At 55.0% G+C, this 24761-nt stretch overlaps 2 protein-coding genes across 2 annotated transcripts in view; both read right to left on the bottom strand.

Moving 5' to 3' along the window:
- Positions 1–17277, bottom strand: part of TMEM63A (transmembrane protein 63A) — a 34206-nt gene extending 16929 nt beyond the window's left edge. Inside the window, exons 1-9 of the mRNA XM_082612968.1 lie at positions 16640–17277; positions 13342–13517; positions 11578–11777; positions 8365–8444; positions 6389–6452; positions 5400–5437; positions 1791–1933; positions 996–1047; positions 503–611 (exon numbers count right to left, since the gene is read on the bottom strand). Coding sequence (XP_082469094.1) covers positions 503–611; positions 996–1047; positions 1791–1933; positions 5400–5437; positions 6389–6452; positions 8365–8444; positions 11578–11766 — 675 coding nt within the window. The 5' untranslated portion in view covers positions 11767–11777; positions 13342–13517; positions 16640–17277. The remainder of the gene's footprint in view (positions 1–502; positions 612–995; positions 1048–1790; positions 1934–5399; positions 5438–6388; positions 6453–8364; positions 8445–11577; positions 11778–13341; positions 13518–16639) is intronic.
- A 2393-nt stretch (positions 17278–19670) lies between these two features.
- Positions 19671–22625, bottom strand: LOC309800761 (left-right determination factor 2-like; the record flags this gene model as incomplete). Its single annotated transcript, XM_082615093.1, has 4 exons — positions 19671–20034; positions 20366–20608; positions 20842–21088; positions 22376–22625. 4 exons carry the CDS (start codon positions 22623–22625, stop codon positions 19671–19673), a joined length of 1104 nt encoding a protein of 367 aa, XP_082471219.1.
- Between the last annotated feature and the right edge of the window lie 2136 nt (positions 22626–24761).

The following is a 24761-nucleotide window of genomic DNA, read 5'->3' as shown; positions in this document are numbered from 1 at the left end:
TGCCACGCAGCGTGGCCAAAAAAAAAAAAATACATTTCCAAAGCAATTTCGATGAGCCTCCTTTGCATCACAAGAGACTGAGAAAGAACCCAGAAAGGGGAAGTGACTCAAATGAGGCCACACAGCAGATCAGAGGAGGACCCAGGCCTGGAACCAAGTAATAGAAACTCCCTGTCCCCCCATCAAGTTATGGGCCGCAATGAGAGAGGGAGCTGCTCTCAATTCAAACTTCTTGGAAGTTACTTAGAATCAGTAACTACAAGCCCAAACCCCACAAATCTAAAGGCTAGTTGGCAAAACGGGGGGAAATAGCCAAATCCTAAAACAATCTACCAGAAAAAAATGCTTAATGCCGATTCTAAGCACACATGTGCAAGCCTGAGGCCCCTCCTTCCCCTCACTGCCATCGTTGTGCTGGGGAATAAGCCTGGTGCCACTCCTCCCCAGCTCCACCTGAGACCCTCCCCAGCACATGCCCAGCCCCCCACCACCCCTCACTCACCAGGTTCTCCTCTTTGTACTTGATGGACTGGGTGTGGTGCCGCATGAAGCCCACAGTGAGGATGAGGTAAAGGATGGCGAAGATGGTGTGTAGCCAAAGGAGGTCGTTGCTGGGGGGGGAGGGGAGGGACACCACCTGCCATCAGGGCTGGGCTTGGTCACCCTCATGGCACTGAGCTGAGGGCCAAAGCCGTCCTCACAACAGATTCCTCCAACAGAGGTTGAGCGGCCAGTGCCCTTTAGAGAGGGCACTGTCCTGACAAATGAACCCCAGCTCCACGGGGCCCTCTGTGTTTCCTAAAACCCACTGCAAAACAACAGCGGCCTGGGGCGTGTCCATGCCCATAGCCCAGCAGCGAGCACTAGTGGCAAAGAGGCTTTCAGACATTAACTCGCTCACTTTGGACGACCTCTGGCCTATCCCGGGCTCCAGAATCTGCCCTCTCCTTGGTCTCACACATCAGCACCCTCAGGCCCTCCCACCTCGAACTCACTCAGTCTGTAGGTTTGCGATGGTCGTCCTCCCAAAGCTGTAAGGGTCTTTGTCTGCAGAGAAGCACAGATACTCAGTTGCAGGGTCACACTAGGGAAGTGGGAGGGGGGCAGCACAGCCTTGGTTTGTGGAGCTCTAAGAAGGAGCAGCATAAGATGTCCGAGAAGTCAGAGGACTGTGGCAACTGTCCGGTCTTTTCAGAGCTACACCAACCAAGGCCTCTGCTTTACTCCAAGATGCTTCTGGCAACTTCTTCTCAACCTACCAGGTGGGTAAAGTCAAAATCTGAATTCATCTTGCTTTGAGAGTCTTGTGGCATTCCTTGAGAAATCTAGAAACACCCTAAGCTGTTCCCAAAACCAAGGCTGGGAATCACTGGGCGTAAGAAGTGGATTCGTGATGGTGACGCTGGATTCCTGTGGGTGCTTGGAAATAGAATGCCACACTCTGATTTTCACTTTGAGCATCACAAACATCTTCTGGATCCACTACTTGTGGCCTCCTGATTTGGGTGGGGGCAGGAAACTATAAAACACACTCTGAAAGCCCCTGATCTTATTAGTCTTGGGGTCTTCCTCCTACTTAGATATTAGGGGTCCCAGCTCTTGGCCCAGGTTTGGGGTGGATTCTTCTCCAGATCTTTAAGCAAATGGAAAAGTTCAGAAAGTCACCCTGAGACCTTCTCACATCTGAATTTGAGCATGAATCCTGGGGTTCTGATCCACCACCACGAGGCCCTTGCCCCAGGGCTGCTGCTCTGCCTGGGCCCAGCTCAGGCAAGATGAGGACTCCTTACCCAGCAAGCTCCCCGAGAGGTTGACGGGCAGGATGACACACAGAGACAAGAAGCTGACCACCACCAGCAGGAAGATGATGTGTCTCTGGAACGACAGGTAGTGGATGGCGTCCTCCCCACACCACTCCAGGATCTGGTCATCTCTGGCCAAGACACACATGGAATCGTAATGAGTAGTGGTAACAGACTGGGCCCTTTGGGCCTTGCATGGATGATCTCATTTAACCCTCATGACCGTCCGAGAGGTAGGTCCCAATTTGATCTCCATTTTTTTAAATATGAGGAAACAGGTACAGAAAAAGCACGTTAACTTTTACAATCATCCAGCCTGTAACAGCAGAGCTATGATGTGAACTCCAGAGCCTGCCTCTCAGGCCTCGCCCCACACTCCTGGACGAAGGAACCTGCCACTGCTCCACTTTAGGTCTCTAGAAACATTCGTGCCCACGTTTGTGTGTAAATACAATTATCCCTCAGCCCTTTCCTGCACCTATGGACAAGTAAAGCCACTGACAAGAGGGCTGCTGAGAATCTCCTGAGCGAAGCTGTGTGTGTCCAGGCTCGTGGCTCCCACCCTTTCTCCCATCTCCTCCTCAGGGAAACTGGGAGACAGAGGTGGAGCCACTGCTGTATTTTATTTATCTTTTAATATTTATTTATTTATTTGGCTGTGCTGGTCTTAGTTGAGGCGTGTGGGATCTTCGTTACCATGTGCGGATCTTCATTGTGGCATGCGGGGTCTTTAGTTGCCACGTGTGGGATCTTTTAGTTGTGGCACGCGGGATCTAGTTCCCTGACCAGGGATTGAACCCGGGCCCCCTGCATTGGAAGCGCAGAGTTTCAACCACTGGACCACCAGGGAAGTCCCTGGAGCTACTGCTTTAAACATTCTAAGGCTCAGTCCATCCTGCTGGCCCTGCCTCTTCCCTGTGTCCCTGCTGTGGCCGCAGAGGCGGGGGGCGCCCTGCTCCACCCTTTCCCACCCTCAGTGCTGTATTTGGAGGCTCCAGGTCATTTGGGGACCCAGACAATTCTGGGTTCTGACAGCCAGACTTCCATACTACAGAGGGAGAAGGGGAGGGGGGTGTCTTCTGCTTTCCCACTCTCCTGACAGGGAGCTACCCTGAGGATCCTGCTTCCAGAAGGCAGGGAAAGCCCTGCACTGGGAAGAAAGGGCTCAGGGAAGCAAGGGCCACAGCATAAAAAGGCAGGTGTGAAAGGCGTGGCGCGAGGGCTCTGCAGCCAGCCAGACAGACCACAGTGGACTCCAGCTCAGCTGCCTCCAGAGAGGGTCACAGCACCCACCAGAGGCTGGGACCTAAAGCAGGGAGGCTACTACCCGCTAGCTAGCTGGTCACTCAGCAGGTGCACAGGAGGCAGTGAGAATCCAGGCCCAACGCCGTGCCTGGTGCCGGGTGGACGCTCGCAGTACGCTTGCTAATGTTACTCCTTTTTACTGCTTACCTGGAGGACAAAGCTCTACCACTGACTACACTGTTTTCACTTCTAAATAAACTACCAAAATGCATATACTTTGCCACAATACGTGCTTACTAAACAAACATTGGTGAAGATTACAACCCGTAAGTGGGACTTCCCTGGTGGGCCAGTGGGTAAGACTCCACGTTCCCAATGCAGGGGGCCCGGGTTTGATCCCCGGTCGGGGAACTAGATCCCACGTGCATGCCGCAACTAAAAAGATCCCGCATGCCGCAACTAAGACCCGGTGCCGCTGAAATAAATAAATAAATAAATATTTTAAAAAAATAAAACCAATAAGTGAGCAATTTTCATCAACAATTTTTTTCTTGAGATACACCTCTAATTTCCCTATCTTGCTGGGAAAGGCAATTTGGAAGGAAACTGAGAGGCCTCTTTAAATGTCAGTTGTTAACGCTGGGCGTGAGCAGCTGTTAAAATTTAATTGCAGCCTTAAAAAAAGTCAAAGGGTAGTCCTTTCTGTGGCAGGAACAGAAGAGAAAAAACAGTGGGAGTTGAAATGGAAAAATGTGTCTGATACAGCATTAAAATGACAAAGCAGAATACACAGCTGTATGGGTATGGCCTCACTCAATGAGAGGTGAGGTCCATGCAGAGAGGGCTGGAAGGGGACATGGAGTGACAGAAACAGTGGGTATGGACTGCAGTGCAAACCGTCAGCAGCCTTTGCTAGTTAACGTGAAGATGACGAGTCAAAGTTTCTGGCTTTGCCCCACCCGATCGAGGCAGAGAGTGGGGGGCACAGCCCAGGGTAGGGGAATGGCCTGAGTCCCAACCAGCGGTGACATGGGGAGTGTCTGAGCAGAGGGAAACATGCCGAGGGCATCTTTCAGAGGTAGGGGTAGGGCTGACTTAAAATTTCTTCCTATGAATTCTGTTCTGTATGTGATGGTTTTTTTTTTTTTTTTTTTTTTTGCGGTACGCGGGCCTCTCACTTTGTGGCCTCTCCCCTTGCGGAGCACAGGCTCTGGACGCGCAGGCTCAGTGGCCATGGCTCACGGGCCCAGGCACTCCGCGGCATGTGGAATCTTCCCGGACCGGGGCACGAACCCGCGTCCCCTGCATTGGCAGGCGGACTCTCAACCACTGTGCCACCAGGGAAGCCCCGTGATGGATTTTTGCACAGAATACGCATGACTTCCAACACCCGGAGGAAACGCTGACATGACTTTGGAGAGGGCAGGGAAGGGCGAGGCTGGCAAACCTACCTCTCCCACCTCTGTCCCCTTGTCCCTCCCAGAAACCTCCCCTCCTACTCCAGACCAGAGTTCACTGGTTTCTTCTGCACAAACTGCCTCCTGCCAGTTCCCCTGGGAACAACTCTCGCCAGCCTGGACTGTTTAGAACACGCTCACACGTGTGAATGCATTTGAACTAGACAGAGCAGGTGTTATTCTCAGCCTGCTTTTATAGTTGGGGAAACTGAAGCCCAGAGAGAGGGACTTACCCAATATCCTAGAACTATCACATTTCATCACTTCTAAGATGCCATTTCCATACTTCAACACCTCTGAAATGGGGAGCACCCTGGGATCATAGCCAATCACAGCATAATAGGAAGCATTTTCTCATTCTTGGTGCTGTGCGTCTTACAACAGTGGTTTCTCAGATAGGATGCAATACGGCCGCAGGCAGCAGAGCTGAGACTCGCAGCCTGGCTCCGCCACCACATGCAAGGGGACTAACTGGCTTATAATCACCAAGCACCTCTTTCAGGATTTCTCTCCAAAGGGCCCAAGTTTTAAGAAAAAACAGAAAACTTTCAACCAAATGAGCTGAATATATTAAGCAATCATTATTTCTCCACTTTTCACTAATTCAAAGACATGACACTGCCTCGAAGAGCTTCCATCCAAATATATCCGTGTTAAATAGTACGTAGATATAATTCCTGCCTAAAGCAAAAAATGAGCTTTAATTAGCTTGCACAGGGGCTCCCTGGGCCACCTTTATTCTCAGCCCCCAAGTATAGCTTTGGGTCCGAACCGAAAAGTATCTGAGAGACTCCAGCTCAGGATCAGGCACCTTGGCTCTCTCCTGCTGACTGGCTGAACAACCAAACAAACCCACCCAGACAAAGACACCTCCAGCCACCCGCGCTGTACTCACTGCAGGCGGAAGATTGCAGTCAGCCACGGGCAGCATCCCTGGAAACGGAGAACAGGGATTAGCTTCCAACAATCTCTGTTTTTCGGAGGCAGATATAATCATCATCTTTGACTTTAAACAACCATCTAACCTCCCGTTTTATAAAAAGCAGTGCTTTTGTCCCCAATTCAGCAAGCAACCCTCTTGTCCAAATGCGACAGAGTCAGTGTGTTCCCAGTCCTCTGTAACATGCATCCTGTGCCTGGAGATCTTGTGAACGCCTCTCAAGTTTTGACAATTTGTGGAATTATACAGGCTCCTGGGTCAAATGGTGCAACTTGAATGGAGAGCAGATGAAAGTTCAAGGCCGCTCTGGAGAAGCTGATGGGGGCTTCTGTTTGTTTCAGGATGACTGAATGAGATGCAAGACAAAAGCAAGGAACCAAGCCCACTCCACTGGACAGTTCTCTGGGGCGGGGTTTAAAGAGGGAAAGGGTTTCATGGGTTTTAGTGTCCATCGTATCTCTTAAACTTGATACCCCGTAAAGCTGGACTATAACCCAGCTGGGAAAGACAAATATTTGCTCGTCATTCATTTGACAGTTACTTAGCACCTACTGGGTGTCAGGAGGTGGGGAACAGGGCTGGATAAGATTTGCTTCCTGCCCACAGCTGGCTCATAAGCTAGCGAGCAAGTCAATAATTAACTGTCACACAAAGCCGTTAAGTATGATAACACAGACAAGAGCTGTAGCCAGGTGCCTGAGAATTAATCAAGTCTCACGATCCTGGATCACCCAGCTGCCATCTTTGCTGTGGTATTTCCCAAGTTCAGGTGTCTTTGTCAAAGCAGAGAAGAGCTCTCACCAGCATGTGCCACTCAAGGTCAAGGGTATTGAGTTAGCGGCTCAGCAGGAGTACAACTGCCCCCTCCCTGCCAATTCATTAGTGCCCATCCTTGCAAGCCCCCATCCCGCAGCCACAACCACACCGGCCCCTTAAATACCAACCAGCTCGTTTTCAAAGTCCTGCTGCCCTGAGGAGGAAGATGACAGTCTCTGGAATCTGGACTCACTAGAAACACAAAAGGGAAAAATGGCAGATAATCCTTTTAAAAGGTCTAAAAACTTATGTCTAGTATCTCGCTGCCTCTTAGAGCTCAGGACCAAAGCTACTAGTGCTCAGTGGCTGGGACAAAATATAACTCACCCTGTGAAAAATATAGGCAAGGGCATCGACCATTCCAAGGTTTGATGAGACGTCAAACTCTATGTTACGTGGGATGAATAACAGGGGTCAGGGCATCAGTGGACCATCATGTGCTCCACACCCTTGAACCTCAGCCCTGTGACGGGTCTACGTAAAGTGACTTCAAAGTGTTGCCTGTTTACAATATATTTCCCAATATAGCAAATAAAACTTGGAATAAATACTGTATTTTATCAAATCGAAGACACCACTGGCTGTAAAGGGCACAATTATTTTTTGAACCACTAAGAAGTAAAGGATGCTGTCAATTAACTATGATCACCATTGATAATAAGTTGCACCCAATTTCATAGATGAGAAAATGCCAAAAATGCTCATCTTAGACTTGATGAGCTGGGGCATTTTACATCGCTAATTTGGGCAGATCCTTTCTTCTGAGTAACCCATAAAAACACCCCGTGCGCTGTGAATCTGAGGCGTTTGCAATGTGCTAAGTTTTGCTTTTCTCTCTGTTTTCCTACTCCTGGCTTCACCATCCCACTTCTAACGGCGTAAGGCCTGGTGAAGCTCAACTTTCAAAGCCTTTCCGGAGAACTGCCTCATTTGACCTCCATGGTAACCCTATGGGCAAGAAAAGGCAAGAGGGAACAACCCAACGAGCTCAGGGTCCTGACCAAGATGACACAGCCACGAAGTGTGGAGGCTCCTGATTTCCAGGTGCTCTAGTCTGTTGTGGTACTCAGCCCTCCTAGGAGTGAATGTGCCAAAAATGCACCAGGTGTTTCAAAAGTTTCCCCCCAAACAGTCCAAGGCTGGCACACAGCTGAAGCAGAGGCCCCAGCACCTCACCCCAAGGTTAATCTTGGGATTCCACAAACACCAGGGTGGAGACTGTGGGGAAAGAAGGTGCATTTACAGACACCGCCATCGCCCTCCTGCACAGACCGCATTTCAACACGGGAGCCCCCTGTGAAGCAAGAGTGGGGGTCTGCCTGCGGAACCCCCGGGGAGGCTTGGGCGGGGCAGCCCGGGCCAGTCTCTGTTTCCCCAGTCGCTTCCTATTGCTGCAACTGACACAAGATCCTGGGGTGAGGGACAGCTAGCTGGAGCTGGAAATTTCAGTTGTGCAGACCTGGAACTCATTCTCCCCCTTCAGGTGACATGCGTAGAGAGCCCAGGGTAGAGGATGTGAGTCCTGGCCACGGCAGTCTGTGCCCTGTGACAGAGCGTCCGAGCTGGCGGATTAGGGCCGCTGGCTGACCCCGACCCGGAGGACAGGAGCAGCTCACCTACGGCCCTTCTCAATCCAGCTCGCCTCATCCCCAGCCCCGAACTAACTAGTCTCAAAGAAGATACACTTGAAAATGTCCAAGGCGAGAAAGAAAGCTGGCATCCTCCTCGGCTGATGATGAAAGCCTTAAGTATCTAAGGCAACTAGATTTCTTCCGTAGCCTGAAGCAGCTGGTTCACAGTCAGCCACCAGCTCCAAGCCCCGGGGGAAAGCTGGGTGTGTGGGCAATGGTTTTCCTACCACCACAAAGAAGGTACCAAGGCTAATCTCACAGGTCTGTGGTGAAGAGTAGAGAGAACAGTTCCTGGTACAGGCCTGGCAGACACACTAATGAACACAATCTAATACGAGCGTCATGTGTGGGCTGTGCCTGGTGGGCTTCCCAAGCCCCCAGCCCCATCCCAGCCTCTGTCTCTGTCTCTGTCTCTCTCTCTCACACACACACACACACACACATAGACACTTGACGTAATGAGTCTTTTTTACCTGTCTGCTTCTGACACCAGGGCAATGCGGCCATAATCCCAGAATTTTCTTCTAATGATGGAAAATACCAATACTAAAAACTAAAAGTAGAAAAGAAATCAAGTCTTGTAAAAGCATATTGGATGGCTTCTAATTAGGGGCAATTGTCTTAGGGGCAAAGCCCACCCCTCCCCAACCCCCGCCCCCAACCAGACTCAGGAGGGCTAAAAGGGCCAGAGAAGGCACGGAGCTGCCCAAGGCCACACAGCTCAAGGGCTCAATGCTGTGCTCACCCCCTTCACCAGCTCCTGTCCCCTGTGCCCAAGCCACAAGGGCTGTCAACGCTGACCCGGAGCTTGCCCTGGCAGCCCCCTAGTCAAGCACTCAGGTCCTGCTCTGTACTCTCTAGGCAGCCCTGACAGCCACGGCCCTCCTCAGCCCTCGTTTGCCTGCAGAATCTCCTGAGCAGTAAGGCCCTCACAGCAGCCCTGGGGACCAGCTCCCTCCTTCACTTTACAGAGAGCTGCATTTTTCATTACAGAACAGAGGTAGCGGAGCTCCCAGATGCTAAGCCAGAAGTGCTCAGATCTTTATCTTGAGTTTGGTTCTCCTGGAGGCAAGTCCTGGGGACGCCTGACGCAGAGCATGCAGGGGCAACGCCCACTGAGGGCCTGGTGCTCAGTGTGGCTTGGCCTCCACAAGCAGGGGCCCTTGGCAGGCCTGTGTGCCCAACGGCAACGCGAGGCGCTGGACTCAACTCTAACCCCCTTTCCGCTCTCAAAGTCTGTCGATTCTAGACTATCTCCTCCCTCCCTCTGTGTCCACCTTCGCAGGTCCTCTGCCTTGCTCCTGCCTGTCTCCCCTCCCTGGACAGGCTCCCTCCCTTCAGGGCTCAGTGTTTTAATCAGTATATCCCTGCCTGCCCTAGTCAGGAACTGTGGTTTTAAATGTGGGTTTTGCGTAAAATAGATGGCTAGTGGGAAGCAGCCGCATAGCACAGGGAGATCAGCTAGGTGGTTTGTGACCACCTGGAGGGGTGGGATAGGGAGGGTGGGAGGGAGACGCAAGAGGGAAGAGATATGGGAACATATGTATATGCATAACTGATTCACTTTGTTATAAAGCAGACACTAACACACCATTGTAAAGCAATTATACTCCAATAAAGATGTTAAAAAAATTAATGAATGAATTGGCTAAATGGAATTTATAATAAAGAACATTGTATATTTAAAAAAAAAAAAAGAAAGCAAGAAATCCTTCCTATTTGTCCGCGTTGGACATTCCCTTTATTCACGTCACGATACTCTTTCTGGTATTCCTTCATGCTTAAGCACAAATAAAATTGCTCTGTTTCTCAAGATATTAAAAAAAAAAAAATGTGGGTTTTGGACCCCAGAGGGGCTGAGTTCCAGCAGCATTTTCTCAAGGTGAATCTGGAAGTTGGTGATATATTTTCAAAGGCAGGTGAGTCCTGCTGTCGGATAAACATGAAGGCGGCTCGGCAAGTGCCTGCCCTCTGCCCTGGCTGCTGCTCCCTTGGCTCGAGCGGTGTGGACATTTCCCACGCATCTCTCTCCTCCAGGCCCCTCGGGCTCTTCGGTGGGTCCCTTCCTCCACCCCACCCCCAATCCCCGTAACTTCCTGCAATACAAATCCACCCCCACCAGCACACTCCACTGGAGAGCTACTCTCTCTTCTCAGCTAAGACATACCCAGCCCAGCCTGCCTCTCCGGACTTCTCTCCTTGGCCCAGACCCTCCCCTCCCTGGAGACGCTGGATCACAGCTCTAGGGCCACCCTCCTCCATGAATCCCACCAACCCTCAAATCCATCACCAAGCTCCTGCCTACTCCCTCCTCCCAACCAAGGCTGGTAGATATGACTGTTCCCAACCTACAAATGGGTTTTGGCTCCAAGACGTAGGTTATTTGGCACTTAAAGAGCCCTTTTTCGTAAAAGCAACATGAGTAGCACATGGGTTCCCACATCTGCCCCTAGAGGACCAACAATGTAGCAAAAGTCTAAGGCAACAATTTAGACTTTAATCCTAGGGAGGAAAACGCAAAGAGGAGTTAGGACTCCCTTTCCCTCTTCCTATGAACATTTTTCCCCCCAAGCAAACTTGGGTTGGATACCCGCCTCCTTCAGGGATGGGGGTCCTCAGGCTACCCTAACCCCCCTCCCCCAGGCCCCCACCTAACCTCTGGCCCAAAGCAGTCCAAGGGGTCTACTCCCCCCGCCCCCTCTTACCCTGTTTAATCAGATGGTCTCCACTACATGGGAGGAGAAGGTGACAAGAGGGACCAACCACCCCATGGGCACTTGTCAAAAGAAGGTGCCCCTGAGCCCCAGTAAATCTCACCTAGCATGTCTGAGCCAGTCTAGGGGAGAATACGGCATATTTCAAATTGGGTTGTGGGGGGGGGTCTATGGGAACAAGGAGGTCTGAACTAAAGAAAGGCCACCTGGGGCTTCCCTGGTGGCGCAGTGGTTGAGAGTCCGCCTGCCGATGCAGGGGACACGGGTTCGTGCCCCGGCCTGGGAAGATCCCACATGCCGTGGAGCGGCTGGGCCCGTGAGCTATGGCCGCTGGGCCTGCGCGTCCGGAGCCTGTACTCCGCCTGGAGCCTGTGCTCCACAACGGGAGAGGCCACAACAGTGAGAGGCCCATGTACTGCAAAAAAAAAAAAAAAAAAAAAAGAAAGGCCACCTATGAGGGTCGGCCCTGATAAGGTATACTCGCCTTTCCCCAGTTTTCTCCTTTTCTCGTCTGATTCTCTAAAGGCCCAGGGACCCCAGTGGGGAACAGGGGGGTGACATTTATAAACTGGGAATTGCAGCTGCTCTAATGCTCATTCACATCTCTCATCCCTGTGGACTGACCCTTCCCAAGGGTCTTAGACACATGACGGGCTGATAACTCGGTAACAATGGTAATAATCAAAAGAATCGTAATGTGTATTCTTTACATACATTGCCTTATTCAATCTTGTCCCAGAATCTTCGAGGTAAAAATTACCACCTCCATTTACAGAGCAAACACCTGAGGCCTAAACAAGCTACGTAACACGCCCAAGGTTACAGAGCTGCGAAGTCGCGGAGCTAGGGCTTCAACCCAGGGATGTCTGCTGGCTCCTCACCTGAGTTTCCCAGAAAGCCCTGGGGTGGCGGGGAGTTGGGGGATGGAGGTTAAACAAACAAATAACTGACACGATCCCCAAGGAGTCTCACCAGGAAGCAGGTGACGTCTATGAACAGGACAGTGGGGATGCCACCGAAGGTGACCCCCTGGAGCACGGTGCTGTTTTTGGCCGAGTTGTAGCAGTAGGAGTCATTGGGCTGGTCCCCGATGCCCAGCCGCTGGCGGATGGCCACCGCCCTGGATTGCCACAGCTCCAGGAATGGGGAGTCAGTCATCATGCTGGTCCTCCCTGGAGAACGGGACCCGGCGGAGGGTCAGGGCTCCAACTCTCCCGTGGTTTCCCCAGCCAGCGCTGGCAGAGCCAAGGGTGGGTGTCTCCTCCAGGGGCTGGTGGGGCACAGGGATCGGGGAGAGGCAGACACTGGTCCCGAGTGCCCGGCAGAGTCTACAGAGAATAGCTCCATTGTGGGAACAGCCCGGAGGGTCAGATGGACCGGGCGGATGGCTCACCCAGGACACAGCTGGCCGCCTCCCCCAGCGGGGGGTGAACAGGACGACAGGGAAGGACAGGAGCTGCTGTGGTGCCTGCCTAAGGGGTGCCAAGTTCCTCCAGCCTCAGGGACGACTGCCGGGAAGTCATTCCTGCAGGGGGACCCCGGGAGGTCCGGAGGGCAGGCAGGGAGGCCAGGCAGGGCACAGGAATCAACAGAGGAGGAGGAAGAGAGTCCAAGTGCAACAACCCTTGATCATCTGAGCCACAGACAAGAGTTCATGGGATGTCAGGCCGGGGCCTCAGAGACAGGCCCACTGCATACACTTGGAAACCGAGGCTCAGAGGCTTGAGATTTCCATTAAGATTAAGGAGCTGCTCGGGGCAGAACTGGGTCTCAGACCCAGCCTCCCGGGTCCCAGACGCCAGCTCTCTTTCTACTACGCCACACTCCCTCTGCAGCCGGCTACACACATGGGTTAGTTTAGTGAGAGATTAAAAGCCAGGAAAGGGGGAGCGGAGAGGAGACAGAGAAGGCAAAAGGGGGTGGTCTAGGTTGAGGAGGATGGGGTCCCAGGCCTCCTCAGGGACCCCTGAGTCACCCACCGTGCATCGCTGGAGCACTCCCCAGGCTCTGCCCTCTCATTCCTACACCCCTAGCCTTACCGGAAGGTCCGGCATTTCCAAAGCAAATATCACTCCAGGCTGGTTGTTGATTTTTCCTTTGAGGCTCCTGGTAACCCAGGTGAAACTAATGGAAATCTCCAAACACCAAAGGCCCCAGAGTTAGTGGCCAAGTTCTGGCCTGCTTTTCACACTGTCTGTGGCTGAAGAGCCTGGAGAAATGCTCAGCAACACCTTCCTCTCAAGGTCCCACCTCCTTAGATCTGGTTAACCTAGATTCCCAGGGGACTGCGGCTAAGTCTGGTCTTTCTACCTGTTAGACGGACAAAAATCTTGGGGACAAGAAGAGGAGGTACAGAGAACAGACAGATATTTGGACTACCTGGTAATACTGGCAGGGTGTGTGTTGGGGGAAGGTGATTCCCAATTCTGGCCCCTGGGACGGCTGGGTTGGGGACAGTCTCACACACACACGACAGGAAGTGCAGGGTGGGTGGGGGGAGGTGGCAGGTCAAGGGCATGGGAGGACTCCCCAGAAGGCCAAGCCACTCTCTCAGCCCTGTAAGAGACTGGGCAATGGCCGCAGGGTGGGATGGCAGAGCCACAAAAGCTGCCTCTGGCAGACAGATGGTCTTAGCTTCCCTCCTTTAAACCCCACCCCCTGGCACCGCCCCAGCAGAACGCCCAGCCTGACACTGATGGGCAAAGGCCTGCCCCTCCTTCCTGTCCCCGCACTTACCAGATGCCAGGGGAAGGAAGTGTGGATGAATGCCTTGGAGAGGACCTCAGTTGATGCAGGCTCTAGCAAAGGCAGTGGCAGCCCTGGCCACCTCCCCAGCTGCCTCGGGTCCGCCACTCATTTCCTGCAGGGCTTTTCTGACTGGGGTCATGGGGCGCCAGCCTTTAGAGACTTCCCTGAAGAAACACAGACAGTCAGAGTCACGTGGGAGCTGCCCTGTTCCAGTTCAGGGCTTCTGGCCTGAAACCCTGCAGCCCACTTCCCCTGCACTCACACGTGCCCCAACGTGTCGGAACTCAAACGCTCGTACGGAGCCTGTGGTTCTTCCCAAGGCGCTCCCTCCTGCCCTGGCTCTCTCCCCAGACTCCTAGCACTATGGAGGGTCCACACTCCTCTGTGCTGCCTTGCTCCTCTCTCCTCTCTCTTTCCCAGCATCACCTGAGGGTCCAGCCTCCCCCGTCTTGTCCAACGGCTCAAGGCCCTACTGAAGCCAGGGCAGTGGACCTCCCCCCCCACAGAAGCACTGGCAGCTGTAGGCTCCAGGAAGACTGAGTCCAGGACCTCATACGGGCCCCAAGAGGCTTCCCCAGGGCCCCCAAAGGCTAGAATCAGGAAAAAGGAATGCAGCAGAACAAACAAGGAAGGCTTGAAAAGTGAAGTGGAAAAAAAAAAACATCCCCATAACATGGTCACAGAGGGAGCATTGTCCCTGGAAAGGGGCAGCTACTGCAGTGGTGCTGGGGCAGGAGGAGCCTCACCAGTGCTGCTTTGTGCTGAGCTTTGGGAGCGCACAGGCCCCGTGGGAAGCAGGTACCTAAGCTCCTCTTCCCCCTTCAGCCCCAGTCACGCCTCTAAGTCAAACAGGCTCCCCTGGGTGGTTTTACAAGGTTTGATAAGAAGGACTCAGCCTGGGATGGAACCTCAGGGCTCCCCAGAGGTGGCCTGTCTTGCCTGCCCCCTCCAGGTGAGGGCACAGCTTTGGGGGACCGCATTCTCTCTCAGAACTTTCTGCTTAGTTGTAGTCTGTTACACATGGAAAGTCCAGATCCTGCTGAACCATCACGGTCCCTCCAGGGCCAGCCCCCTGCATCCTCCCAAACGGGCACGCTCTGAGAGGGCAGCTGGAAACACACGCACCACAGGGTGGCCCCGCCAGGCTCAGAAGGAACGGGACCGGGAGAGAAGGGAACTGAGCTGGTGGTGACCGGGAAAGAGCTAGCTCAGTGGGCAAAAGACTGGTAGTGCTGGGCAGGGGCCAAACCAGCAGGTAGGCCCTGTGGCCAAAGGCGCCCTGCCTGGCAATGTTCACTCATCGCATATTTGTCACATATGCATGTGTGAATGCTTAGTTTTATCCATGCCTTCCAGAGAGCTCTCTGCTCATCACCTCATTCAGGAAAGGCAAGATATACTGCTGAGGCCCAGGCGCCAGGTGAGCAGCAGGTGACTCAGGCCCCAACGCCAAGTTCAGCCCACATACACCCTACAGTCTGGTTGTGGCCAGTGAGACAGAGAGCTCAATGCCATGGCTGGTCCGAAAATTGCCAGAGAAGTCAGCCACCAATGCTAACCCCCTGCCCACCTGAGCTGGTAGCCGGTGGCCCCTGTAGCACACCAGAAGATCTCTACACCTCCCCTGCCAGGAGTGGAAACAGAACGCTGCAGGAAGTGTGTGAGCATCGTCAGCTCTTGCAAATTCAGGGTATTTTTATCATCACCAAATTTTCCGACTTTGTTAGGATGACAAGCAGCTCCAGGCCTTCTGCCACAGAAGGTGACTCTGATGTTCTAGATGGCAGGTTGCAAACTTCTCCTTAAAGCCCCACCAAACAGGGCCCAGGAACCTGGACAACCATTTACCTCCACAGACACAAGCCCTGGAGCGCCAAGGACACAGCACAGAGTCTGGCTGCAGTGGGAGGCGGGGCTGCCGGCAGTCACCTGAGCAGGCTCTGGAGTTAGGGTCTCAGCACCACATGCCTTTAGACAAGTGGCTTAACCACTCTGTGCTCTGGCTTCCTTCTCCATGAAATGGGCACAAGGACGTCTCTCCTGCAGGGCTGGTGAGAGGCAATGCCCATAAAGCACTGAGCCCTCGTGGGCACTCAAAATCTGCTCTTATTTTGTCACCTCTCCAGACAATGGGAAAGACAATATTAGGAATAGCAGGACCCCATCTGATATTTTTCCTGTTACAGCCCAGTGAGCAGCCAAGGGAGACCTTTGCCCCCAAACTAAACAAACAAGAGGTGTATGAAAGCAAAAGGAGGCCTCTGCCTCTGTACACATCCACCTCAATGCAGAAGCAGACTCAGGACTACCTGACAGGTGTCAGAGGAGGGGAGAAGGTAGAAAGACAGTGGGTACACAGAAGGCAGAAGGGAAATATGGGTCGTTTCTCCAATAAGCGATGACCTGGAGTCTTTCCTTCTCCCCAAAGACCGTCCACAGCCCTGCAGGAGCCAGGGCCTGAGAAAGACCCCAGGATGCCAGTTTGTACGCACTGGGCCTGGACTGGTGAGCACAATCCACTGGCTTAACCTCAAACCCTGCACACTGTGGGGCTGGGACACAGCCACACAACTTCAGCGTGGAAGGAAGCTGGCGGGCCATTCTGTGTACAGCTGTGGCCTGCTGCTCTTCAGGACACCGCCTGAGCTGAAAGACAGAGGCCACGCCAGAGTCTCAGGTGGCCGGGCTTATCAGGTACGAGCACCTCTGCGTTTTGGGTTTCCTGGCAGAGCTCTCCTCACCCTCCCCACCCTCCCCAAACCCCCAGCTTCCCTCCTCAGGACTCCACCAGGACTGCAGGGAGCGGTCACGGGGGAGCAGCCCCAAGGTGCTTTCTACCTTCCCAGCAGCAGGTGACTCAGATGCCTGGCCCCTTCCCAGGCCCACCTCGCAGAGTCGGAGAAGGAAAGGCCCCCAGGCTGCGCTCCGGATTAGGCTGGGAGGTCGACTCCAGCTGACAAATCCCCAAAGAGAGGGGTGGGAAGAGAAAGGGATCAGCCATGAAGGCGAAAAGCTGGAGCCTTGGAGGGAGAAGTCCCGAAAAGCCGTTAGGAAAGCTGGAGAAGCGCGGCGCTGGAAGAGGGGCGCGGGGTCTGCGCGGCCCAGGGACGGACCTTCTCCCACCCACCCGGTCACCCCTGCTCTGGAGTCGGGGCTGCGGAGACCGGAAGGCCGCACCCCGGAACCGGACACTAGACATGGCACCCTGACGTAGACCCCAGGTCCTGCACGTCCCGGGGAAGGCGGAGGGCGACATTCCCCCCTCCCAACGCTTCTTCCCTTTTACCTGCAGCGGCGGCGCTGCGGCCCGGCGCGGCCCGGGGAGGTTGTCTGGCTCCACCTGGCCGGGCGGGGCGGTGTCCCGACTACTTAAAAGTTACAAAGTGAAACTCCGGCTCTCGTGCACATGCGCAGACCCGCACCCACAGCTTGCTCAATTTGCAGCTTCGGCGGGGCAGGCGTCCGCGCTGCTGCCGGCTCCCGCGCCCCGGACCGTGCTCCCCTCGGCGATCCTCTGCCCTGGCCTGGCCCCGGGGCGGCTGCTCAGCCCGCGCAGCTCCTCCTAACGTTCTGCAGGCCCCGGTCGGGCCGGCTCGTGTCCTGGGACCGAGGAGGGCGCCGGCACGGCTAATTCCTCTCCCCAGCCCCCGGCGCGTCCCCTTTCCCCCGGCACCTCGGGGAGCCCCGGGCCTAGCACAGGGTGGTCGCGTCCGGGGGATGCGCGGGGAGAGCATTGGCAAACGTTCTTGATTGTCCTGTATTGCACTGAATTTCCGCGACCGGCTCTTAGGCCCGCCCGGGGGAGTGGGAGGATGGGAAGCTCGGCTGGGCTCAGCCCACACCTCGGCTCCACGCAGTCCGCGGTCACCCGGCTCCAAGTGTGAAAGGCCGCGGCTCCCCCACCGCTCTGGGCAGCCGGACAGGGAACGCCCTGTGGAGGGTGGGTGCGTGCGTCCTACGTTTGGCCCCAAACGGAGGTCGCAGTATTTTCATCGGTCCCCTAGAGCCAAAGCGGGTACTGCCAGGACCAGGCCGCCGGGGGCACCCATCTAGCCCAGCTCACTAAGCGTGCCTTGTTTCCCCGGGCTGGGTCCCAGGGTGTTTCCTATGAGCCAGCGGCCTCCGCAACTGGATTGTAAGCTCCCCGGGGGCGCCGGGGTGTGCGCTGGGCCACACGCAGGACGGGGTTCAGTGAGGACTGCGCCGCCTGTGAAACCGAAGACCACCGCCTGCCTGCGGCACGAAACTGCGCTCTTCCGCAGGCCTCGGTTTCCGCGTCTGCAACACAAGGGGGTGGGACCGGAAGCTTGCCCTCAGGTCCCTTCCGGCACTAGAAATTAGTAAATCCTGAACAGGCCTTCTACTCCGAACGAGTACGGCTTTGCAGGGCCTCTGACCTGTCTTCCGTTTCTGGGCTTTCCTCTTTCCTGGAAGTGGTCCAAGTGTTCTCCTTCCCTCCCTATCCACGCCTCCAGCACCAGCCTGGGGCTCTCTGGAGTGGGGTGGGGTAGGGGATGTCTCCTGCTTCTCTAACAGCTCCTTTTGTCCCATCTGGCTTCCTCCCTCTCCTCCACCCACAGCCGCTAGTTATTTCCCAGAGTTTGCCCTTGGCCCCTGCACTCAGCCCGGCCCTTGTCCTTCTGCGCAGGTGCCTGACCATCTCTCCTGTTCTTACCTCCCGTTGCCAAGGGCCCACGCCTGACCTCCAGCAGGTTCCTGGGTGTGGCTGCCGGACTTGCCCCTGGCTTCTCAGACTGCCTCTGTCCACTCTCTGCCCCCCCCATACGCCCCACCTACGTGTCCCTATTCCGTCCCTGCCTCAGTTAATGGAGCCACCCCCTGCCTGGTCTGTGCCCTGGGGCCCAGGGAAGTGCAAAGTTCTAACCCCTACCCTGGTGGAGCCACTGACAAAGAGAAAAGTTAGGATCCTTGATTTCAGAGAGGGAAGGGATTTCTAAATTTGACTTTCAGTTGGTTATTTCAAAATCAAGAGAAGGCCAAGATAGATCAAAATGTGAGTTGAGATAACTATAGCCCCCATTACATGTCAGGCAGTACGTAGAGTGCTTATAAAAACACTATTTCCGGGACTTCCCTGGCAGCACAGTGGTTGACTCTATGCTCCCAATGTAGGAGGCCCAGGTTCGATCCCTGGTCAGGGAACTAGATCCCACAAGCATGCCACAACTAAGGAGCCCACCTGCTGCAAATAAGACCTGGCACAACCAAATAAATAAATATTAAAAAAACAAACAAAAAACCCCCCACTATTTCCTTAAATCTCCAGTAAAAGTACAGAAGTCAGGGATTGTTCCTATCTGATAGACAAGAAAATGAAAATTTAGAGGATATAGAATTTATAGCTAATAAGAGCTGTGCAGCCTGGCTGGCAAGGAATCCAAGACATCCACGCCCCAGGCCCAGATCCTACATCAAACTCAGTTTAAAAGCCAGTGTAATCTTGGCATTTGAAAGTCTTATATTCACCATTTTATCATTTGCTCCCTTTATCTGCCCCCAAATCTAAAGAAGTGACCCACATTCTTGTAATATTGATGATGATTTTGATCACAGATTTTTAAAAATTTTGTATCAAGTAGAATTGAAATAAAGCCCACTCCCTGTGCCCAGAAAAGTTAAAATGTCAACAACAATGACCAAAATAAATTCTGCCTTAATCCTAAGAGGACAGGCACCTGAGAATCAATGCCTTTTGATCCTAGCACCCTGTATCTCTTAACTGAGACTTTGAACAAGTCTTTTTAAGTTTTTCCCTTAGTTTTCTAATCTGGTTGACCCAATCCCTATAGAACTTTCTGTTCCCTCACAATTTGCAGGATTCTGATTAAAACATAGCAATACCAAATAAAATCTGTTTTATTTGTTTCTTACAGAATACCCTTATTATCTGAGTTGGGAATGCACAACCCATACTTGACCCTAGGTTTTAAGCCCAGAGTGTCAGCTGCGTCTCCCACCCATACCACAGAGCTCAGCCCAGATCCAGTGACAGGACAAGGAAACAATGACAAATTGTGGTTTCTCCTCTTAGGTTACAAAATCTACACAGATAAGTGCTTAGGATACAGTGCAGTGAATAATGTCAAGAAAAGGTAGACTGGGCAGGGGTTATCCAGTGGCCAGGGAGTCTTGTTCCTGGGAAACAAAAATCAGAAGGTGAGCTGACTGGTCAGAAGAACTCAGGAGAGAGCACAGAGCGTGTGCCATCCACGGTTCAGTAATCCCCATCCCTCCTTGTGCCCTGGAACACCGTGACACACACACAAGCCAAGTCCCTCGATGGCTACACCCTGTGCCTACGGCTCCAGCTTCCTTGGTACAGGTGCCCCGTCCCAGGCACAGCTGCACTTCTGTACCCTCATGTTGGGCAAACTGACCACCTGGGGCCTGGGCTTGCCTCCCTCCGGGATGCTGACAATCATGGGCAGCGAGGTCGTCTCTGAGGCGATGCACTGTCGAGGCCCCAAAAATGGCCACTTGAAGGTCAGGGGCTCTGGGGGCTGCTGGCAGGTGCCCACACACTCATAGGCCAGGAAGCCTGGGGGCTCCAGGACCCAGTTCTCGGCCCACTTCATCCCCTGCAGGTCAATGTACACCTCCCGGCGGCAGCAGCGGGTGCCCTCGGTCACTGGTGCCTTAGGATCACAGTTTCCCTGAGCTCTGTGGGGGGCAAGGACAGGCAGAGTCAGAGGTCAGCTGGGAGGGCAGAGGTCAGGGGGCCCAGGGCGGGGCTTAGTGGGGCATCTGGAGGGAGATGTATGGTCCATCTCTTGTTATGTTCAAAATGCTGGGTATTTGTGATAAGGATGGATAACTAGAAATAACCCCCAAATAAATAATTAGACCTGATACTACTCCTAAGAGCGTTAGGAGAAATTTTGTATATTCATCCATTCCCATAGCACCCTGTAAAGTTACCCATTTCAAAATAAGTTTAATTCCGCCATTTGCCTCATTATTCGGGTTCACCCATCTGACCCACAGCACCTACCCGTAATCCCTGAGGTCCAGGGTGTGCAGCTCCAGCTGGGGCTCCCGCTGCCTGGCGCCCGACGGCCCCTGCGAGGCAAAGCGGACCAGCCTGTGGGCGCTGGAGGCCAGCGGGCCCAGGTGCTCCCGCTGCACCAACACCTGGAGCAGCAGCGGCTGCCGGGGCCGGCGCAGCTGCTGCCAGAAGTTCACGGCATCCGTCACGTCCAAGGCCTTCCAGCCGCTCTCGTGGATGGACACCAGCCTGCGACACCACACGGAGACACAGGTCCGCGCTGAGGGGTGGGGACTGGGACGGCTGGGGTGGCCCCGGGGGGGCCCTCTCCCACCCCGTCCCTTCTCCCCTCCCTCTCCCCTCCCCCCCCAGGGGCCCGGCCCCGACCGCGCCGCCCCTCCTCCCCCAGGCCGCCCTCCTCCCGCGCCGGGCCCAGCCCCCTCCTCATCCCTCGCCCCACACCGCAGCCGCCACCTCCCCACCTGGAGTCGATGAGGGAGGTGCGGTTGGAACCGTCGTCGCGGACGTGCAGCCACTGGACGGTGACCCGGGCGCGGTCGCTGCGCGGGAAGAGCCGCTCGTGGCTGCGGAGCGCGGCCTTGGGGACCGGCTCCTGGAAGAGGCGCAGCACGGCCTGCACCAGCTCGCTGTGGGGCGGCAGCCGCTGCTCCATGTCGAACACCAGCAGGTGCGAGGAGACCTCGGACACCAGGAACCTGCCGGCCACCTCTGGGGACACGAGCGGGGTCAGCGGGGCCCCTCCGGGCACCAGGGGAGCTCTGAGGGTGGCAGGGTCCAGGGCCAGTGACCAGAGTTTCCCCAGTAATCCCTAGGGAGAGTTTGGGGGCTGGGAAACTAATGGGCCAGGCCAGAAAGAGAGCACCTCCACTCCTAGAAAAACTGCTAGGGCCAAGCCGGCTCTCCCCCATCATCTGAGGTTGGGGCTTGTTTACTAGTGGCGTCTGCCCTCACCTGGTAGGGCAGCTTTGAGATGCTCTGCAAAGACTGGTGGTTCCAGTGAGGACTACAAACCCACAGCCTTCTTTAGGCAAAGGGGCAGGAGGGGGAATGGAGGGCAGGAGGCAGAAGACCCAGCTAGTGAAAATCTATGGTCACCGGCTGAAACTGGCTTTTCCTAAGAGCCAGAGGAAGAGCCCAGAATTTACTTTCATTTCCCTGCTCATGCCCAGTGAAATGTCCCCCAAAGGAGGAAGAGCAGCCAGGGGCCTGTAAACAACTTTTGTGGGACTACTGAGCCCTGAGGGAAATGGTGAGGATGGGTACAGCACCCTCCTCAGAGGCACCAGCAACATGTCCCCAACACCTGAGGCTCCAGGTGGACAGCATGATCACCTGACCAGCCAGCCACGTGGCCACAAGCAGTCACCCCCTCCAAGTGTCCAGGTCTCCTTATCTCCCCAGACACCTGGCCTGGTCTATCTCTAGGCACTGAGGAGGTGAGCCCCAGCCCCAGGGAGGTGACAGGCTGCAACAGGATTCAGACCTGGTACCTCCCATCTCATAGAACGCCCACAGTTCTGGGAAGTAGTCAGAGCTACTTTAATCTCACTTCCAGAAACACAAATAGGCTAGAGTTGTTCGGTGACTTGTACAAAGTAAAACAAATATCAGAACTGAGAACTGAACTCAGAGGTCCTTACTCTCTGAGGTAACCTCTGCTGAGGCCAGCCTTTTTGTCCACCAGCACAAAGTCCCCTTGACAGTCTGTCTTCTCTTCTCTATTCTCCCCTCTATTCACTTTGCTTCCCCACCCTGTGATATCTGGTCTTGCCTTGGCCTTGGCAGCGGGTCCAGCCTGGCCCAGCTCCTGCTGGCCCCGAGGGGTGGGGCCCTCAGTGCAGACAGAGACCAGGGACCCGGGCCCAGCCTTCCTCACAGTCCATGGTCCCTCCTCATCGCCCTGTGGACCCTGAACCCCCAGACCGCCTCCCCAGAGCAAGCCCTCCCCCCAAACCCCCGCAAGGACCAGGCTGCAGCAGGGAGGGAGGGCCTCACCTCGGAAGTTCTGGCTGAACCTCTTCCCCCGGGAGCGGGCCTCGTGGCTGCGCTGCAGCAGGGCCACGTACTGGGCCCTCACGTGGGCAGGGATGATCAGCCTCTCCACGTCGGCTTTGTCCAGGACGGGAGCCTCGCTGAGGCGCAGCTGCCGCAGCAGACTGCCCAGGACCCGCTCCTCGGTCAGGGCCACCGCGGGGCCGGCCAGGGGCAGCGCCCAGAACACCCAGCAGAGCCAGAGGGGCCACATGGTGCTGCTCGGGAGAGGGAGGGGCAGAGCGGACGTGTCCCCGGACGAGGCTCCCAGCTGGGTGTGCTGAGGGCCAGGCTGGGCCAGCTTTATAGCCAGGCCTGGGCTGGGCCTGGGTGGTGGGAGGGAGGGAGCCCAGGAGGGAGGGAGGTCACACCCCTCGGACCTCCTGGGAGTTCAGTGGCCAGACAGGTCCCTGAGCCCCGAGGAGGGGGCTGTCTGGACTGTGGACCGTTGGCTATTGTTGTGGGTCAGAAGCCTCTACCTTGGCTTGGGGTCCCTGACCAGTTAAATTTAAAAGCTTGTTTCCTGAAGAAGAGGCAGGGATCTCATTCTGTGCTAGATCCCCTGTCCGCAAGTCAAAGAGCAAACTCCCGTCCCTGGAGTGTGGACGTAGAGTCCTGTTCCTTGCTGCAGCTGAACTGCCAATTCAGCACCAGGGCTCTCTGCCTAAGGTCCGATCCTGCCTGCCGGGATGAGCGTCTGAGCCTGGTGCTCAAAGGGCTCCTGGGAGCTGCTGGGCTCCTGGGAGCTGTTGTGCTCCTGGGCTGTCCACGGTTGGAAAACCCATTATTTTCCCCGGTGTTCTGGGGGGTCTTCCTAGGCAAGGGAGCCTGGGATAATTTAGTTCCAATGGGGTTTTGTCCAATAAGGAAGCCCATCCTCTCCCTCTTCCTGGCTGTTCATGGATTCAGAGGTCAGAGTCAAAAAGACCATCCAGTCCATCCCCTCCTCCAGTTTTTGAGTCAAGAAAACCAAGGCTCAGAGAGGAAAACATCCCCAGGCTCACAGCCGTTCTCCATGGACGCCTGCATAAAGTCAGGTCTTCTGATTCCCAGCCCAGAATTCTTTCCACAGCCTCAGCTATTTGCAGCCAGAGTCCTGCTCAACCCCCTAAAGCTAACCAAGTGGACTCAATCCAGGTGATCAGGGCTGGGCAGGGGCAGGGGTCATGTCCGCCAGTTTCCTGAGACTTCCCCATGTGAATGTGGATTTGCCTGGTTGAAGAGTTTCACTGGGGAAATAAAACAGTTGGGCAATCAGCCAGGGATCAGGCTGCCAGATGAAATACCCAACACAATTTGGGATGTACTTTAACAAATTATTTGTTGTTTATCTGAAATTGAAATTTCATCTCTCACTGGGAGTCCTATATTTTTAGTTGCTAAATCTGGCAACCCTAGCCAGAGGCCAAAAGAAGAAATCGAATGTGGATTGGGAGACTTTTGACAATGGGCTGATTAGCGGTCGGGCGGGAGGGCAGCCCCCATCCTTTGTCATGCAGAAGAAGGAGCCAGGCCTCCCCCACTTCCACCCCAACCTGTATCTGGCCTAACACCCTGCCAGGTCAGGTCGGCTGGAGATGGTTAAGTGGCCCCTGAGCCAGATCTTGAAGGGAGGAGAGGGGCCAAGGGAACAGGGCGTCACTACCCCTGATTACGGGCCAATCTGGACCTGGCCCACAGCCGAGGGTACCCCAGAGGGCAGTGGGCTGGCCGTCTTGGGGTGTGGGCAGCAGACCTGGCCCCCAGAGGGTCCAGGAGAGATGGATGATGGGGACTGAGGCAGGTGAGGAGCGGGACCAGGTGCCCACCACCATCCTCCTGCCCCTAACAGGGTGGGATTCGACCCCAGCCAGAGTCCCGACTGCCAGCTGAGGGCCATGAGAAAATGTGAGGTCAGAGGTCATCCTGCGGACTCTGCAGATGGGGACAAACTGGACCAGAGCCTGGGCTTGGAACTAAAGTGAGCTGTGAGGTTGGTGAAGACTGGAGGCCGGGAGCCAGTTCACCTGTGGATTAGAGCATCTGGGGGTCTTTGCAGGGATAGGGGCTCCTGTCCCCTTCCTGAGCAGGGCAGGCACTGCTGTGGTGCTTCCGAAATTCCCCGAGGCCCAGCCCCAGGTGCCCTGGGCTGCCCCAGCCCTGCACCCATTATCCTCCCTGACCCCAGACCTGGGGGCCCATGTGGCTCCTTGGGGTCTCCAGACACACCTCTGGGTGGGCAGTGGGCCCTCCCTGTCCTCCCAGAGCAGCTTGGCCTCCGCATTATCAGGGCCAACCCTTCCCTGGGGCTCCCTGGGCTGAGAAGGGTGGGGAACAGGAGAGGACTAAGGACCCATGTTTCCGTTTATCC

This window comes from Mesoplodon mirus (assembly GCF_964341445.2).
Source record: "Mesoplodon mirus genome assembly, chromosome: 3".
Classification (NCBI taxonomy): Eukaryota; Metazoa; Chordata; class Mammalia; order Artiodactyla; family Ziphiidae; genus Mesoplodon; species Mesoplodon mirus.
This window is presented reverse-complemented; position numbering and strand designations above follow the sequence as displayed.